The 15,428-nt window shown below is 49.4% G+C and overlaps 1 protein-coding gene across 2 annotated transcripts; it reads left to right on the top strand.

The window, feature by feature from the left end:
- The first annotated feature begins 600 nt into the window (after positions 1–600).
- MYCL (MYCL proto-oncogene, bHLH transcription factor) lies at positions 601–7,170 on the top strand. Of its 2 annotated transcripts, XM_030913645.1 has the most exons (3): positions 601–770; positions 1,134–1,638; positions 4,620–7,170. In XM_030913645.1, exons 1-3 carry the CDS (start codon positions 690–692, stop codon positions 5,216–5,218), a joined length of 1,185 nt encoding a protein of 394 aa, XP_030769505.1. In that variant the 5' UTR covers positions 601–689; the 3' UTR covers positions 5,219–7,170. The 2 variants fall into 2 exon arrangements, with proteins under 2 accessions (XP_030769505.1, XP_010352505.2); XM_010354203.2 differs by having other exon boundaries at positions 601–1,638.
- The last annotated feature ends 8,258 nt before the right edge of the window (positions 7,171–15,428 follow it).

Genomic DNA, 15,428 nt, shown 5'->3' with positions numbered 1-15,428 from the left:
GGTTACGTTTAAGGCTCTAACGCCCGGCATCTTCGCTTTGATGCCGTCCAGGCTTAGGCCACCGAGCTCAAGAAACGGGCCGACGGGTGACCAGACGGACGCCGGGACCAACCCAAGTTCAGGACTGAGGGCCGCCAGGTGGCGCGTTTCCCTCCTCCCCCCGCGGCGGCTCCGGCGCACCTGAACCCAGCGGGGCGCGCCGGAGAAAGTAGGCGAGCAGGGTGGAGCGGGGAGCAGCTCTAATTCTCCAACTCGGAGTGGGCAAGGAGCATGGTTTAGTTCAGCCGGCTGGCACTGCCAGCGCCTCGCTAGAGTCACGCCTCCACCAGGCGGCCGCCGGGCCCCATCAGCCCGCCTCCTGTTTGCGCTCCCCAGCGTGCAATTTATTTGGGGGGCTACCGGGGATAGAACGGAGTGGGCGAGCGCTGCCAGGAGGTAGGGCCGGCCCCACCTGTCGACTGCCTGGAGTGGGCAGGGAGGGGGCGGGGTTTGTTACATAGGGCCCGCCCCGCAGTCCCTGGGTCCCGGGCGCGCGACGAGATATAAGGCAGCCAGGAAACAATGCGCCTGCAGCTCGCGCTCCCGCGCCGATCCCGAGAGCGTCCGGGCCACCGTGCGCGAGCGAGGGAGGGGACGCGCGCGCGCGGGGGGCGCGCTCGTGAGTGCGGGCCGCGCTCTCGGCGGCGCGCATGTGCGTGTGTGCGGGCTGCCGGGCTGCCCGGAGCCGGCGGGGAGCCGGTCCGCTCCAGGAGGCGGGCTGCGGGAGCGAGGTGAGGCTGCGGGTGGCCCGGGCACGGGAGCGGGTCCCGCGGTGCGGGCTGGCTGCAGGGTGCCTTCTGGGCACGGCGCGCCCCCGCCCGGCCCCGCCGGGCCCTGGGAGCTGCGCTCCGGGCGGCGCTGGCAAAGTTTGCTTTGAACTCGCTGCCCGCAGCCGGGTCCGCGCTCTGCGATTGGCTTCCCCTGCCACTCTGACCCGGGGCCCGGCTTCCCGGGACGCGAGGACTGGGCGCAGGCTGCAAGCCGGTGGGTTGGGGAGGAACGAGAGCCGGGCAGCCGGCTGTGCCGAGGGACCCGGGGACGCCTCCTTCGCCCGGCCGGCACCCGGTCAGCACGTCCCCATTTCCCTCCCGCAGGGAGCGGACATGGACTACGACTCGTACCAGCACTATTTCTACGACTATGATTGCGGGGAGGATTTCTACCGCTCCACGGCGCCCAGCGAGGACATCTGGAAGAAATTCGAGCTGGTGCCATCGCCCCCCACGTCGCCGCCCTGGGGCTTGGGTCCCGGCGCAGGGGACCCGGTCCCCGGGATTGGTCCCCCGGAGCCGTGGCCCGGAGGGTGCACCGGAGACGAAGCGGAATCCCGGGGCCACTCGAAAGGTTGGGGCAGGAACTACGCCTCCATCATCCGCCGTGACTGCATGTGGAGCGGCTTCTCGGCCCGGGAACGGCTGGAGAGAGCTGTGAGCGACCGGCTCGCCGCTGGCGCGCCCCGGGGGAACCCGCCCAAGGCGTCCGCCGCCCCGGACTGCACTCCCAGCCTCGAAGCCGGCAACCCGGCGCCCGCCGCCCCCTGTCCGCTGGGCGAACCCAAGACCCAGGCCTGCTCCGGGTCCGAGAGCCCAAGCGACTCGGGTAAGGACCTCCCTGAGACATCCAAGAGGGGGCCACCCTATGGGTGGCCAAAGCTCTGCCCCTGCCTGAGGTCAGGCACTGGCTCTTCTCAAGCTCTCGGGCCATCTCCCCCTCTCTTTGGCTGAAGCTGCCCGTGTAGCCCCCAACCGTGTATGTCTGGCACGTGGGTGTGTTGGTAAACAGTTTGGAGAAGTGGCGTGGGAGCCAGCGTCCCTTTGATGATTATTGGAGCCCCAGGGGACCAGGGATATGTGGTGAGGTTTGGCGCTTAGAGAGGACAATACTGGGGTTGGACTGTAAGGGATTTCTGTCCTAAGGAGTCCGGAAGGAGGTCCCTTAAGAGTCACTCCAAGCCTGAAGTTTTTTTGCTGCTGCCTCTTTCCCTGGGAAACTCACACTTCCCTAGGGAGAGAAGAAGCTGAGAGCCTTTTGTGCAAAGCCAAAGCCCATCCTTTTTAAAAACTAGGTCTCCAGTTGGCTTTACTTTAAAATGCCAATAATAAATGCCCTCTTGTGTCTCCCCACCACCACTTACCACTCGTGCATCCCTGAGACAGGGAGGGAAGAATGAACACTCCCCATTAACAGATGGAAAAACCGAGGCTTAGAGATAGAAAATCACTACAAGTCAGCTCCAGCTTTCTGCCATCTAGCCAGCCCCTCTTCCCCAATGCTCCATCCCAACCAGGCACCTCTTCCTTGATGTTTGGGTCTTTGTGGTAGCTTATCTTAGAGGCACTACACCTTGCCTTTCTGTTTGTCCTAAGATGGAAAAGTGTCCTTCTCGCTCCCTCTCAATACATCTCCAGCTTCAGCTGCTCCCTTGCATTCAACAAATATTCACTGGCCCCTACTTTGTGGCAACCTGTGGGCTACGTGCTGGTGTCAAGGCCATAGAGCTCCAGACCCTCCTCTCCCATCCTTGATGCAAGGGCAAACCTCACTGAGGGCAGACTAGGGCATCCTGTGCCACTAAACTACATTGTTCTTGTTCTGGCATCTTAGACCTCCACACCCATGAGAAATACTAGACTGAGTGTAGAGTGTAGAGTGAGGCTGGTGACAAATAAATCAGGACCAAGAAAGCTCACTGTAGCTTTTAGGAATAACTTTTACATGACAATTTGATAGGGAACTGGGGGATGGGGTATGGAAGTTGTCATACACTTGAGAGGAAAAATAGGATAACAAGAAAAATTAAAAGTCTTTTTTTTCCCCTGGTCCACGGTGTTAAGGTCGTTTTTAACCTGCTTGCTTTCTACACCAAGAGTTTATGTTTGTTTGATGGCTGGAAAGAATCTTGAGATCAGAAAACCAATAAAGATATATCTCTACAACGGCTGGTGGAGTGGTAGAGTGGAATGAGCATTGTTTTGGAAGTTTGGACGTTTTAGTTTGAGATCCAGAAAGTTACAAAGGTGATATGTGGACTTGGCTGATCTGGGCCTCCATTTCCCCATTTGCGCACAATGGGGTTGGACTTGATTGTCCTGCTGAAGACATTTCCTTGTCTGGGTAGAGTAAGACACTACTCTCTGAAAGGGAGAATGGTGTCTTAAATTATTTCTTTCTTAGATAGAATCTTCCTAAGCCATGAGACTTAACACTGAAAATTAAAGGTTTGGGATGTAGGGAAGCCTGCTGAATCCTTTTCTGACCTACCCTTTAACCTGAACCTGTTTGTGAGCTTCTGGTTCACTCACAGGCCACATGGCCTGGAACAAAATGCAACAGATTGCAAACAATGAGGCGGGGGGGTGGGGAAAGTGATTGGCAGCAGAGGTCATCCAATAGGGGCTAGGGGCTGGGTAAGACAGCATTCCAAACACAGCGTAATCAGCCAATCAGGGGCTTTGGGGCCAGGAGGGCTGAATGGTCAGGTTTTATTAATGGAGAAATAATGCGATTGTCCACACAATGGAAGCCTTCCTGACAAAGGGGCTCAAGCTTCCTGGTATGCAAAGAAGCTGAGAAGGGAGCTCTTCGGTTGTGAGGCCTAGATCCATTAAGGTGGGCTTCTGTGTGGAGGCCGCAAAATTTGTGGAGCAGGAGGAGAGTTTTCTCCCAATTGCCCCTCTCCTGGTTAGGTTAACCTAAGAGACCTTCAAGCCAGCGAATGCTAAGGGCATGTCCAGGTGTCTCCAGGTCTCTGGTGTTTTGGGCCCCATATCTGGGACATTCTGCTGCCCAGTCTCCGCCTCTGGTGCAGGTAGTTTGGAAATGGTCGCTTGTACCTTTGTGAAGTTCCTGCAGCTTCGCCGACCTATGATTACAAATCTAACCTTCTGGTCCAGGGAAGGAGGTGGGGCAGGCGACCTATAAATGATGGATGACTTTAGAAACCCATTGAACCCAGGAGCAAAATGCTCCTAAGGGAAACCCTTTCCCTCCCCTCTGTGGGTGAAGAGGGATGGGTTGTAGCCCTCCCTTCTCTGAATCTTCAGCTGAAAGGGATGGCAGAATAGAGAGGTGGGGGAATAATAGGATTTATAACTTGTGAAAAGTAACAATTCCCCAAGTGCAGGCTGTGCTGGGCAGGAACAAAGGGCAGCTCTGCCCACAGACCCCTCATTTACAATTCTGATGGGGCATGAAAGAGCCCGACTGGGAAAGATCTTTATAGCTGAACTTTGTCCCAGGTCGGTAGCTCTTTCTCTTCAACCCCTCCATGGGGGAGGGGAGAGCCTTTGCAGACTGGGGGCTGTTGGCTTGGGTCTGCCTTTTGTTCTTATCTAAGCCTTGCTGTGCAAAAGGAAATTGGAGAATATTTTCCTTCTTGCTAATGTCCCCTCCTTTCCTTCACTGTGCCCTTACCCCATTACAAATGAATCCGCTTTCTGCTCACCTCGATTTGTTTATATCTAAATTGGAAAAATGTCACCTACCTTCCCAAGCACCAGCATAGACAGCTAAAGCTGTAGGGTCTATGTTTATGTTTCTCATGGGATGTGTGTCTTCTCTTGATCTCTTTTCTTGGACAGAGAATGAAGAAATCGATGTTGTGACAGTAGAGAAGAGGCAGTCTCTGGGTCTTCGGAAGCCGGTCACCATCACGGTGCGAGCAGACCCCCTGGATCCCTGCATGAAGCATTTCCACATCTCCATCCATCAGCAACAGCACAACTATGCTGCCCGTTTTCCTCCAGAAAGCTGCTCCCAAGAAGAGGCTTCAGAGAGGGGTCCCCAAGAAGAGGCTCTGGAGAGAGATGCTGCAGGGGAAAAGGAAGATGAGGAGGATGAAGAGATTGTGAGCCCCCCACCTGTAGAAAGTGAGGCTGCCCAGTCCTGCCATCCCAAACCTGTCAGTTCTGATACTGAGGATGTGACCAAGAGGAAGAACCACAACTTCCTGGAGCGCAAGAGGCGGAATGACCTGCGTTCGCGATTCTTGGCCCTGAGGGACCAGGTGCCCACCCTGGCCAGCTGCTCTAAGGCCCCCAAAGTAGTGATCCTAAGCAAGGCCTTGGAATACTTGCAAGCCCTGGTGGGGGCTGAGAAGAGGATGGCTACAGAGAAAAGGCAGCTCCGATGCCGGCAGCAGCAATTGCAGAAAAGAATTGCATACCTCAGTGGCTACTAACTGACCAAAAAGCCTGACAGTTCTGTCTTACAAAGACACAAGTTTATTTTTTAACCTCCTTCTCCGCTTTAGTAATTTGCACATTTTGGTTATGGTGGGACAGTCTGGACAGTAGATCCCAGAATGCATTGCAGCCGGTGCACACACAATAAAGGCTTGCATTCTTGGAAACCTTGAAACACAGCTCTCCCTCTTCCCTGACTCATGGGAGTGCTGTATGTTCTCTGGCGCCTTTGGCTTCCCAGCAGGCAGCTGACTGAGGAGCCTTGGGGTCTGCCTAGCTCGCTAGCTCCGAAGAAAAGGCTGACAGATGCTATGCAACAGGTGGTGGATGTTGTCAGGGGCTCCAGCCTGCATGAAATCTCACACTCTGCATGAGCTTTAGGCTAGGAAAGGATGCTCCCAACTGGTGTCTCTGGGGTGACGCAAGGACAGCTGGGCCTGGATGCTCTCCCTGAGGCTCCTTTTTCTCGAAGACACACGAGCTGTCTTGGGTGAAGACAAGCTCGCAGACTTGATCAACATGGACCATTACCTCACTGTCAGACACTTTACAGTAGCCGAGGAGTTGGAAACCTTTAATATATATATTATGATGTTAGCTGACCCCCTTCCTCCACTCTCAATGCTGCGACCCTGGGAACATTTAAAAAGCTTGGCCTCTAGATTCTTTGTCTCAGAGCCCTCTGAGCTCTCTCTTCTGAGGGAGGGACCTTCCTTTCCTTACAAGGGACTTTTTTGTTCCTTTATGCCTTTGTTATGCAATGGGCTCTGCAGCACCCTTTCCCACAGGTCAGAAATATTTCCCCAAGACACAGGGAAATGGGTCCTAGCCTGGGGCCTGGGGATAGCTTGGAGGCCTGGCTCATGAACTTGATCCCTGCCCAGGTATTTTCCGAGGGGCACTTGAGGTCCAATCTTTTCTCAAGGCAGGTGTAGGACACCTCAGAGGGAGAACGGCACTGCTGCCTCTTTCCCACCTGCCTCTCATCTCAATCCTTGACCGGCGAGTTTGAAGTTCTGGAACCATGCAAATCTGTTCTTCTCATGCAACTCCAAGGAGCTTGCTGGCTCTGCAGCCACCCTTGGGCCCCTGCCAGTCTGCCATGAATCAGATCTCTTTTCCAGAATCTGGGCCTTTCTGAAGTTTTGGGGGGAGCTGTTGGGACTCATCCAGTGCTCCAGAAGGTGGACTTGCTTCTGGTGGGTTTTAAAGGAGCCTTCAGGAGATAAATGCTTAGCCAACCATGATGGATTTTACCCCAGCTGGACTCGGCAGCTCCAAGTGGAATCCACGTGCAGCCTCCGGTCTGGGGAAGTCACCCAACCTAGCAGTTGTCATGTGGGTAACCTCAGGCACCTCTAAGCCTGTCCTGGAAGAAGGACCAGCAGCCCCTCCAGAACTCTGCCCAGGACAGCAGGTGCCTGCTGGCTCTGGGTTTGGAAGTTGGGGTGGGTAGGGAGTGGTAAGTACTATATGTGGCTCTGGAAAACCAGCTGCTACTTCCACATCTATTGTCCACAATGGTTTCTTTCTGAGGTTGCTTCTTGGCCTCAGAGAACCCCAGGGGATGTTTGGAAATAGCCTCTCTACCCTTCTGGAGCATGGTTTACAAAAGCCAGCTGACTTCTGGAACTGTCTATGGCAGACAGTTTGGGTGTAGGTTACTGATGTCTCACCTGAATAGCTTGTGTTTTATAAGCTGCTGTTGGGTATTCTGCTGGGGGGAGTCTTTTTTTTTATATTGTATTTTTGTATGCCTTTTGCAAAGTGGTATTAACTGTTTTTGTACAAGAAAAAAAACTCTTGGGCAATTCTCCCGTTGCAAGGGTCTGATTTATTTTGAAAGGCAAGTTCACCTGAAATTTTGTATTTAGTTGTGATTATTGATTGCCTGATTTTCAAATGTTGCCTTCTGGGACATCTTCTAATAAAAGATTTCTCAAACATGTCAGAGTTGGGGCAGCTTATGCCACCTGAGTCCTCCTCAACCACGGAAAACTATTTCAGGGTAGCCACAAGTGATCCAGAGGGCTGCATTTCTCTAACCATGTTGCTAACCTGGTCATTCCACTCTGGGTTCCTGAAATGCCATTTCAGACATGTTGAAACAATGTAGGCTCAGTACTCAGTGAACACGGAATTCTCTTGTGAATTGCAAAGAGTGCTGAATTTGTACTTTAGAAGGCTTGAAATCCTGGCTCCACAACTTCTGCGGCCTTTAGCTTTATCTTTCTGAGTCCTAGTTTCCTTATCAGTAAAATGGGGATAAATGCTACTTCACTGGGTTTTTGTGGGTATTGAATAAAGTGGTAGACTTTAAACTGCTTTCTTTTTTTTTTTTTTTTTTTTTGAGACGGAGTCTCGCTCTGTCGCCCAGGCTGGAGTGCAGTGGCCGGATCTCAGCTCACTGCAAACTCCACCTCCCGGGTTTACGCCATTCTCCTGCCTCAGCCTCCCGAGTAGCTGGGACTACAGGCGCCCGCCACCTCGCCCGGCTAGTTTTTTGTATTTTTTTTTAGTAGAGACAGGGTTTCACTGTGTTCGCCAGGATGGTCTCGATCTCCTGACCTTGTGATCCGCCCGTCTCGGCCTCCCAAAGTGCTGGGATTACAGGCTTGAGCCACCGCGCCCGGCCTTAAACTGCTTGCTAAACTATAAAGCCTTATACTCTTTTAGGATGGTGTTATTCTTATCTTAGTGGTATGATGACCTTCTGCAAGATGTCTTTTAAACGTTTTTCTGAGAATTTATGTTGCAATGTACTTTTTTCTTACAGAAAGATAGTTTTAAAATTCTTTCTCCTGGCTGGGTGCAGTGGCTTATGCCTGTAATCCCAGCACTTTGGGAGGCTGAGGCAGGCAGACCGCTTGAGTTCAGGAGTTCGAGACCAGCCTAGGCAACATGGCGAAAATGCATGTCTCCAAAAAATACAAAAATTAGCCAGGCATGGTGGCACACACTTATAGTCCCAACCACTCAGGAGGCTGAGGTGGGTGGATGGCTTGAGCCTGGGAGGCAGAGGTTGCAGTGAGCCGAGATTGCACCGCTGCACTCCAGCCTGGGCAACAGAGCCAGACCCTGTCTCAAAAAAAACATTCTTCCTCCCTTAATTAATGAAATAAAGTTTAAGCTTCTTTTTCCTCCCACAGTTCTCATAAACTTGCTGTAAATGCAAGAGAGGGGAATTCAGTAATAGCTGTTCCTCATAGGTCGCTGCTTATGTCTGAACACTCTGCCATATCAACCATGTGTCAGGGCTACAGATGAAGAAACTGAGGTTCTAAGAGTAAACAAAGCTATACAAATTCACAAGCTTGTAAGTAAGTTGTGATTTGAAACCAGCTCTGCCTATCTCCAGAGCAAGAGGTCTTAGTCACTACATTATGATGAACAGCTTGTTTGTTAGCATCAGGTATGTGGAGGAGGTAAACATGGAATTCTATCATTTAACTGCTCGTTGGAACTCTCTCTTTGGGGCTATTGTGCCTGCCACTTATTGGGATGAAATGGAGCAAATGTCCCATGACCAGCAACTCTGAGGCATATGGGTGCTGGGTGGGATAGTCTTGCTGCCAAGGGGCCCCATCTGGGACTGAAAAGAAAACAGTTGCTGTTCAGGATGGCCATGAGCATCATGGTGAAAGAGGCCTCCACTAACTCCTCCTTACAGATGGGACTTGGGTTGGTATTGCCCACCCAGATTCCTATGGAGCCTCAGTAGGGTCAAAAAGCTCCTCTTAATTCCTCACATTTACAAAGTGACCCTCTTGTGACCCTCCAACCTGGTAAGTAAACAATATCTGCCTGATGGTACTGGAGCCCAGAGAGTTTTCTTGCTCAAAGTCATGTAGCAAAATCAGGATCCCAAGCCCAGTCTCCTATCAGGTAAGCTTTTTCCACTTAGTCCCCCACTGCACATAGGTAACAAACTTAGAACCTAAGAAGCTGTTCAGTAAAACTGACATGGATTATTGGAACTCTTTTCTTAAATCTCCCAGTGTATTTATCTTCCTTTTTTGAGGCCGTTAGTCAAGGGTCTGGTTTGTAGGACGTAGCTCCCTTTATTGGACCTTGAAATAATTCAATACAATTTTTGAAAGCGCTTAGTACAATAGTATGGACCCATGGGTACAGGCATGAATGTTAGTAGTTTTGGGTATCTTAATTCTTACAATAACCTGGAGAGCAGGATGCCGTCAGCCCCATTTCACAGATAAGCCAACTGAAGCTCAGAGACATTTAAGTCATTTGTCTAAGCCCACACAGCTAGTACCAGCTGCCTGACTCCAAGCTTCAGCTCTTTTGAGTCAACTCTGCTGAGAAAGGAGTGGGAATAAAGCCATCTCCTGGGGGAAGGGAGGGTGTTTCTGGAATGTGAAGTATTTTAAGCTCCTTCCTAGCTCATTTCTACAGACTCCTACCTCTATCTCTGTCTGAAAATAGTCAGGAGTTTATTCCTGGATTTCAGAGGATGATTTCTACAAATTAGGTTTGCCTCTGAATAATGCACCTAAAGGATCACACTCCCAACTCAGGACATAGACAATATGGGGTGACCCAGAAGCTACACTTGGTGTAGCAAAGAGAGAAGGACATCATCTCTGTTAGACAAAAGAAGGCTAAAGTGTATGTTTAACTTCTGCCTCTGTTGGCAGTTATTTTGGGGAACTGAGACAGGTTGAACTATCTTAGATGTGCTGAATTTGTCTACAGTGCTCCCAAGGTCAGGATATTCCAGAATATTAACTTTAAAAGGGGAAAAAGAGGATGGGGATGGCTTTGCTGATCTGTGATAGTGATAGGAGGGAGTGTGAGAGAAGTTTCTTTTAAGGATAAGATAACCAGCTGGGAGATGATTGATGACCGGGTGACTGGGAAGGGGGAAGGAGGAGGTGTCTAAATGTGTCAGCTAGAGTTCTGTTGGTTGGTGTGTGGGCATTTCTACCGTAAGCCCAGTGGGCGGCTTTTGTTAATGTCTGTTTATTTACACTCCTGGCCAAAGGGAGCAACTGTATTAATGTTACCATTCTCTTGGCACGGAAATGTAATATTTAAAAAAGAAAGTCTCTAATCAGGTGTGTTATTAAATGATTAGGCTCAGTGACAAGGGTCCAAGAAGTGCCCAGTAAATAATGGATTGCCTTTAAACTTGTGGGAAGCAGTATGATTAAGTGGTCACCACATCCAACAGGTCTCAGTTCCAAATCTTGGCCCTGCATTTTCTAGCATTTTCTTGACCTTGGGCAAATTATTAACCTCTCCTAACCCTAGTTTTCTTATCTCTAAAATAGGTAGAAATAATAGCATGCACTTCATTGGGTTGTCAGAGCAATAGTAAGTGCTCAGTAAATGATTAGTATTATTTAAACCATGTTAACAAGCCACATCTAGAATATAGATTAGTCATATGTGAAAGGTGATAGAAGGAACTGGTGAAATAAGAAATCTTCCCAGAGTGCACATATTGATGCTTCAAGAGGTGGTAAATTATTAGGGAAGAAATAGCCAGGTTTGGGGAGCTTGAGTTAGGCAGCAGAGGAAGGAGGGCAAAGACTGGAGCCTCAGACTAGTTCACAGCCTCCACAGCCCATAGCCAGCAGAGGCTGTATATCAGCAAAGCCATTGCACATACAAACTCTCTACTTTTCCTTACAGGGCACTGTAGTGCCTTTAAACTGAGCTAGAGTCAACTGACTCCATTTAGTCATTAATGCCTATATTATTAAGACAGTGATTCTCAAACCTGAGTGTCTCTTAAGAATCTACCCACCTGGCCAGGCGCAGTGGCTTATGCCTGTAATCCCAACACTTTGTGAGGCTGAGGACGGCGGATCACGAGGTCAGGAGTTCAAGATCAACATGACCAACATGGTGAATCCCCGTCTCTACTAAAAACAAAAATTAGCCAGGCATGATGTCGTGCACCTGTAATCCTAGCCACTCAGGAGGCTGAGGCAGGAGAATCATTTGAACCTGGGACGCGGAGGTTGCAGTGAGCTGAGTGCCATTGCACTCCCGCTTGGGGGTGACAGAGCGAGACTCAGTCTCAAAAAAAAAAAAAAAGAATCTACCCACCCTAGGTCAGGGCCAGGAATCTGCATTGCTAACAAGCAAGCAGGGAGGTGAATTCCTCAGTCCACACTGAGACAAACATTGATATAAGGAGTTGGAGCCCAGGTTTTGCAAAGATAAAAAAGTATTCACAGAAGGTAGTGTAGATGCCACGGTTAAGAACTTGGGGCCAGGCACAGTGGCTCATGACTGTAATCCCAGCACTTTGGGAGGCGGAGGTGGGAGGATCACATGAGTTCAGGAGCTTGAGACCAGCCTGGGCAATATAGCAAAATCCCATTTCTACTAAGAAATTAAAAAAAAAAAAAAGTCTGGCAAGAAGGCTTGTGCCTGTAGTCCCAGCTACTCCGGAGGCTGATGCTGAGGTGGGAGGATCACTTGAGCCCAGGAGTTTGAGGAGGCTGCAGTGAGCTATAATTGTGCCACTTCACTTCACTCCAGCCTGAGTGACAGAGTGAGACCGTATCTCTAAAACAACAACAACAACAAGAAAAACAAGGACTTGGGATTACTACCTGTGTGATGTTGGGCAAATCGCTCAACCTCTCTGAGTCCTACAAGTAGCCTTCTTCTGTAAAATGGAGATAATGATATCTATGCCACAGGACTGTTGTGAAGATTAAAGGAGTTGTTACATGTAAAGTGCTTAGAACAGTGCCAGCTACATAGTGAGAGCAGTATGTTTGCAATGATACATGAAACTGGTTCCTTCCTTCTGGAAGTTTATGAGCATGGAAACATGATCAGAAAATATTCTGGTCTGAAGTAATATAATAATAACAAAAAGATAACAAACATGATCACAAAATAAGGCAATATGTGTCTCAAAAAGTGCTATGAGCCTCAGAAAGGGAAGATAACATTTTGTTTGGAGTCATCATGAAAGTTTTTGTTGGAAATTGTGACATTGACCAGAACTAGAAGTACAGGTAGTATTTAGCTAAGTGAAACGAAGAATGTTCTAGGCTAAGAGAATAGCTCTGGGGAAGAGCAGTTAAGAAGGTTGTGTCAAATCTGGGGACGGGAGAAATCTGGTCTGATGTGCTGGTTGGGTAGTCTCATTTTTACAAAATAAGGAGGATTGCACTAGATTTCTAAGGGGATCCTTTCAAGAGCAAACATCCTCTTTGAAATAGGGAAGTCAGGGGAAGAAACTGATTGTGGTTTGGGACATGATGAAATTAAGGTGATGGGGTCACCCGAAATGAAGTACCCAGCAAGTTGAAAATGTGATACTGAGGCTTTAGAAAGGGATTTGAATGCAAAATACAGGCTTGAGACTCATCGGGATATAAAGATGGCAGGGTAAAGTGGCTCATGCCTGTAATCCCAGCACTTTGGGAGGCTGAGGCAGAAGGATCACTTGAGGCCAGGAGTTCAAGACCAGGTTGGGCAACATAGTAAGACCCTGTCTCTACAAAAGAAAAATAAATTAATTAAAAAGCTATTATTATTATTATTATTATTTATTTATTTTTTTTAGACAGAGTCTTGCTCTGTCGCCCAGGCTGGAGTGCAGTGGCACAATCTCAGTTCACTGCAACCTCCGCCTCCCAGGTTCAAGTGATTCTCTCCTGCCTCAGCCTCCCAAGTAGCTGGGATTACAGACGCTCACCACTATGCCCAGCTAATTTTTGTGTTTTTAGTAGAGATGGGGTTTCACCATGTTGGCCAGGCTGGCCTCGAACTCCTGTCCTCAGGTAATCTGCCCACCTCGGCCTCCCAGAGTGCTGGAATTACAGGCGTTAGCCTCCCTGCACCCAGCCCTAAAAAGCTGTTATCTTGACATTGGGAGGCTGAGGCTGGAGGACCACTTGGGGCCAGGCATTTGAGACCAGCCTGGGCAACACAGTGAGACTCTGTCTCTCTTTTTTTTTTTTTTTGAGACGGAGTCTTGCTCTGTCGCCCGGGCTGGAGTGCAGTGGCCGGATGCCAGCTCACTTCAAGCTCCGCCTCCCGGGTTCACGCCATTCTCCTGCCTCAGCCTCCGGAGTAGCTGGGACTACAGGCGCCCGCTACCTCGCCCGGCTAGTTTTTTGTATTTTTTTAGTAGAGACGGGGTTTCACCATGTTAGCCAGGTCTCGATCTCCTGACCTCGTGATCCGCCCGTCTCGGCCTCCCAAAGTGCTGGGATTACAGGCTTGAGCCACCGCGCCCGGCTGAGACTCTGTCTCTTAAAAAAAAAAAAAAAAAAAAAAAAAAAAGCTGGGCGCGGTGACTCACGCCTGTAATCCCAGCGCTTTGGGAGGACCAGGTGGGCGGATCACGAGGTCAGGAGTTCAAGACCAGCCTGGCCAACATGGTGAAACCCCGTCTCTACTAAAAATACAAAAATTAGCCAGGCATGGTGGCACACCCCTGTAATCCTGGCTACTCAGGAGGCTGAGGCAGGAGAATTGCTTGAACCCATGAGGAAGCGGTTGCTGTGAGCCGAGATCATGCCACTGCACTCCAGCCTGGGCAACAAAAGGAGACTCTGTCTCAAAGGAAAAAAAAAAAAAAAAAAGGATATACAGATGATTAAGGCCCAGGATGCCAAGCTAAGAGAAAGAAAGAGAAGGGGCCTGGGAAGTAAAGGAGAGAGCTTGAAAGAGCAATGAGATTAGAACTGGAAAGGACCTCTGATGCTTTTTTCCCTTTTGCACCTCCCCCACCCTGATTTTGCAGCCTTCAGGGATCCTCTGCTGGGTTGCAGGCTGTCTTAGAGGGCTGCACAGGCCAGAAGTAAGCTCACTCTAAGAACATTCTGGGGTGCCCTGGAGCAAACCCTGTAACTTAACTTTAGGTATAACACAACCCCTGTAACAAAGCGAGCTCTACCCTCTTCTTCTTCGCACTTGCTTTGAGCAATTCTGATGCTCCCCAAAATTCAAATTCAAATTGGCCAATAGCCAATGGAAATAGTAATGTAAATAGCAATTCACTGACTCAATGTAAGATATTGTGATTACTCATACGCACTGTACTAGGGGATGGCAATATTGTCATCCCCTCCCCACCACCAAAATTCATGTCCTTGCAGAACTGTGAAGGTGACCTTATTCAGACATAGGGTCTTTGCAGATGTAATCAAGTTAGATGAGGTCATACTAGATTAGGATATGCCCAAATTCAGTCACTGATGTCCCAAGAAGAGGGAAATTTGAACACAGACACACATAGAGGGAAAACGTCCATGTGAAGACAGAGGTAGAGATTGGGGTTTTGCTGCCACAAACCAGGGAACAAAGAAAGACTGCTGGCAACCACCAGAAGCTAGAGGAAGAAGGGAGGGATTCTTCCCTAGAGGGAAGCACGGGGGCATGGCCCTGTGGACACCTTGATTTCAGACTTTTAGCCTCCAGAACCACAAGAAAATTAATTTCCCTTTGTGTTTTTTTTTCTTTTTGGTTTGTTTGTTTTTGTTTTTGCTTTTTTGAGATTAAAAGAAACAAAAAACAAAAAACAAAACCAAAAAACAGCCTGTTGCCCAGGCTGGAGTACAGTGGTACAGTCTCTGCTCACTGCAACCTCTGCCTTCCAGGTTCAAGCGATTCTCGTGCCTCATCCCTGCCCCTGACTGAGTAGACGGGGCTATAGGAGTGCATCACCATGCCTGGCTAATTTTTGTATTTTTAGTAGAGATGGGGTTTCACTATGTTGGCCAGGCTGGTACCGAATTCCTAGCCTCCCACCTTGGCCTCTCAAAGTACTGGAAGTACAGGGGTGAGCCACCATGCCCTGCCAATTTCCCTTGTTTTAAGCCACCCAGTTTGTAGTAATTTATGACAGGCCTAGGAATCTAATATAGGAACCACGTTCATCATAAAATATCTCCCACAGGAAATATTTTTTTGGGGGGGGTAGAAAATTAGCATGAAGATTGGGCTGCAAAGGCATCTTAGGTTGTACCAAAAAGCTAGTGTTGGCCGGGTGCCATGGCTCACGCCTGTAATCCTAGCTCTTTGTGAGTCTGAGGTGGGCAGATTAGTTGAGCCAGGAGTTCGAGACCAGCCTGGCCAACATGGCAAAACCTCATCTCTATTATAAACTTTTATAAATAAATTTTTAAAAAGCTAGTGTTTGTCTTTGACCCAACTTTCTTCCTTACCTTGGAGACAGATGCTTCAGGCCTCCCGCAGCATGTTCCTTTT

Source organism: Rhinopithecus roxellana, chromosome 12 (genome assembly GCF_007565055.1).
Source record: "Rhinopithecus roxellana isolate Shanxi Qingling chromosome 12, ASM756505v1, whole genome shotgun sequence".
Lineage (NCBI taxonomy): Eukaryota > Metazoa > Chordata > Mammalia > Primates > Cercopithecidae > Rhinopithecus > Rhinopithecus roxellana.
Note: the sequence above shows the minus strand (reverse complement) of the source record. Positions and strands in the feature narration are given on the sequence as shown.

Excerpts from the sequence above, each read along its gene's own strand:
- MYCL (XM_010354203.2), top strand. The coding sequence starts at position 690 with ATGTGCGTGTGTGCGGGCTGCCGGGCTGCCCGGAGCCGGCGGGGAGCC. Across the intron at positions 1,639-4,619 it reads CGAGAGCCCAAGCGACTCGG|AGAATGAAGAAATCGATGTT; the intron begins GTAAGGACCTCC and ends TTTCTTGGACAG.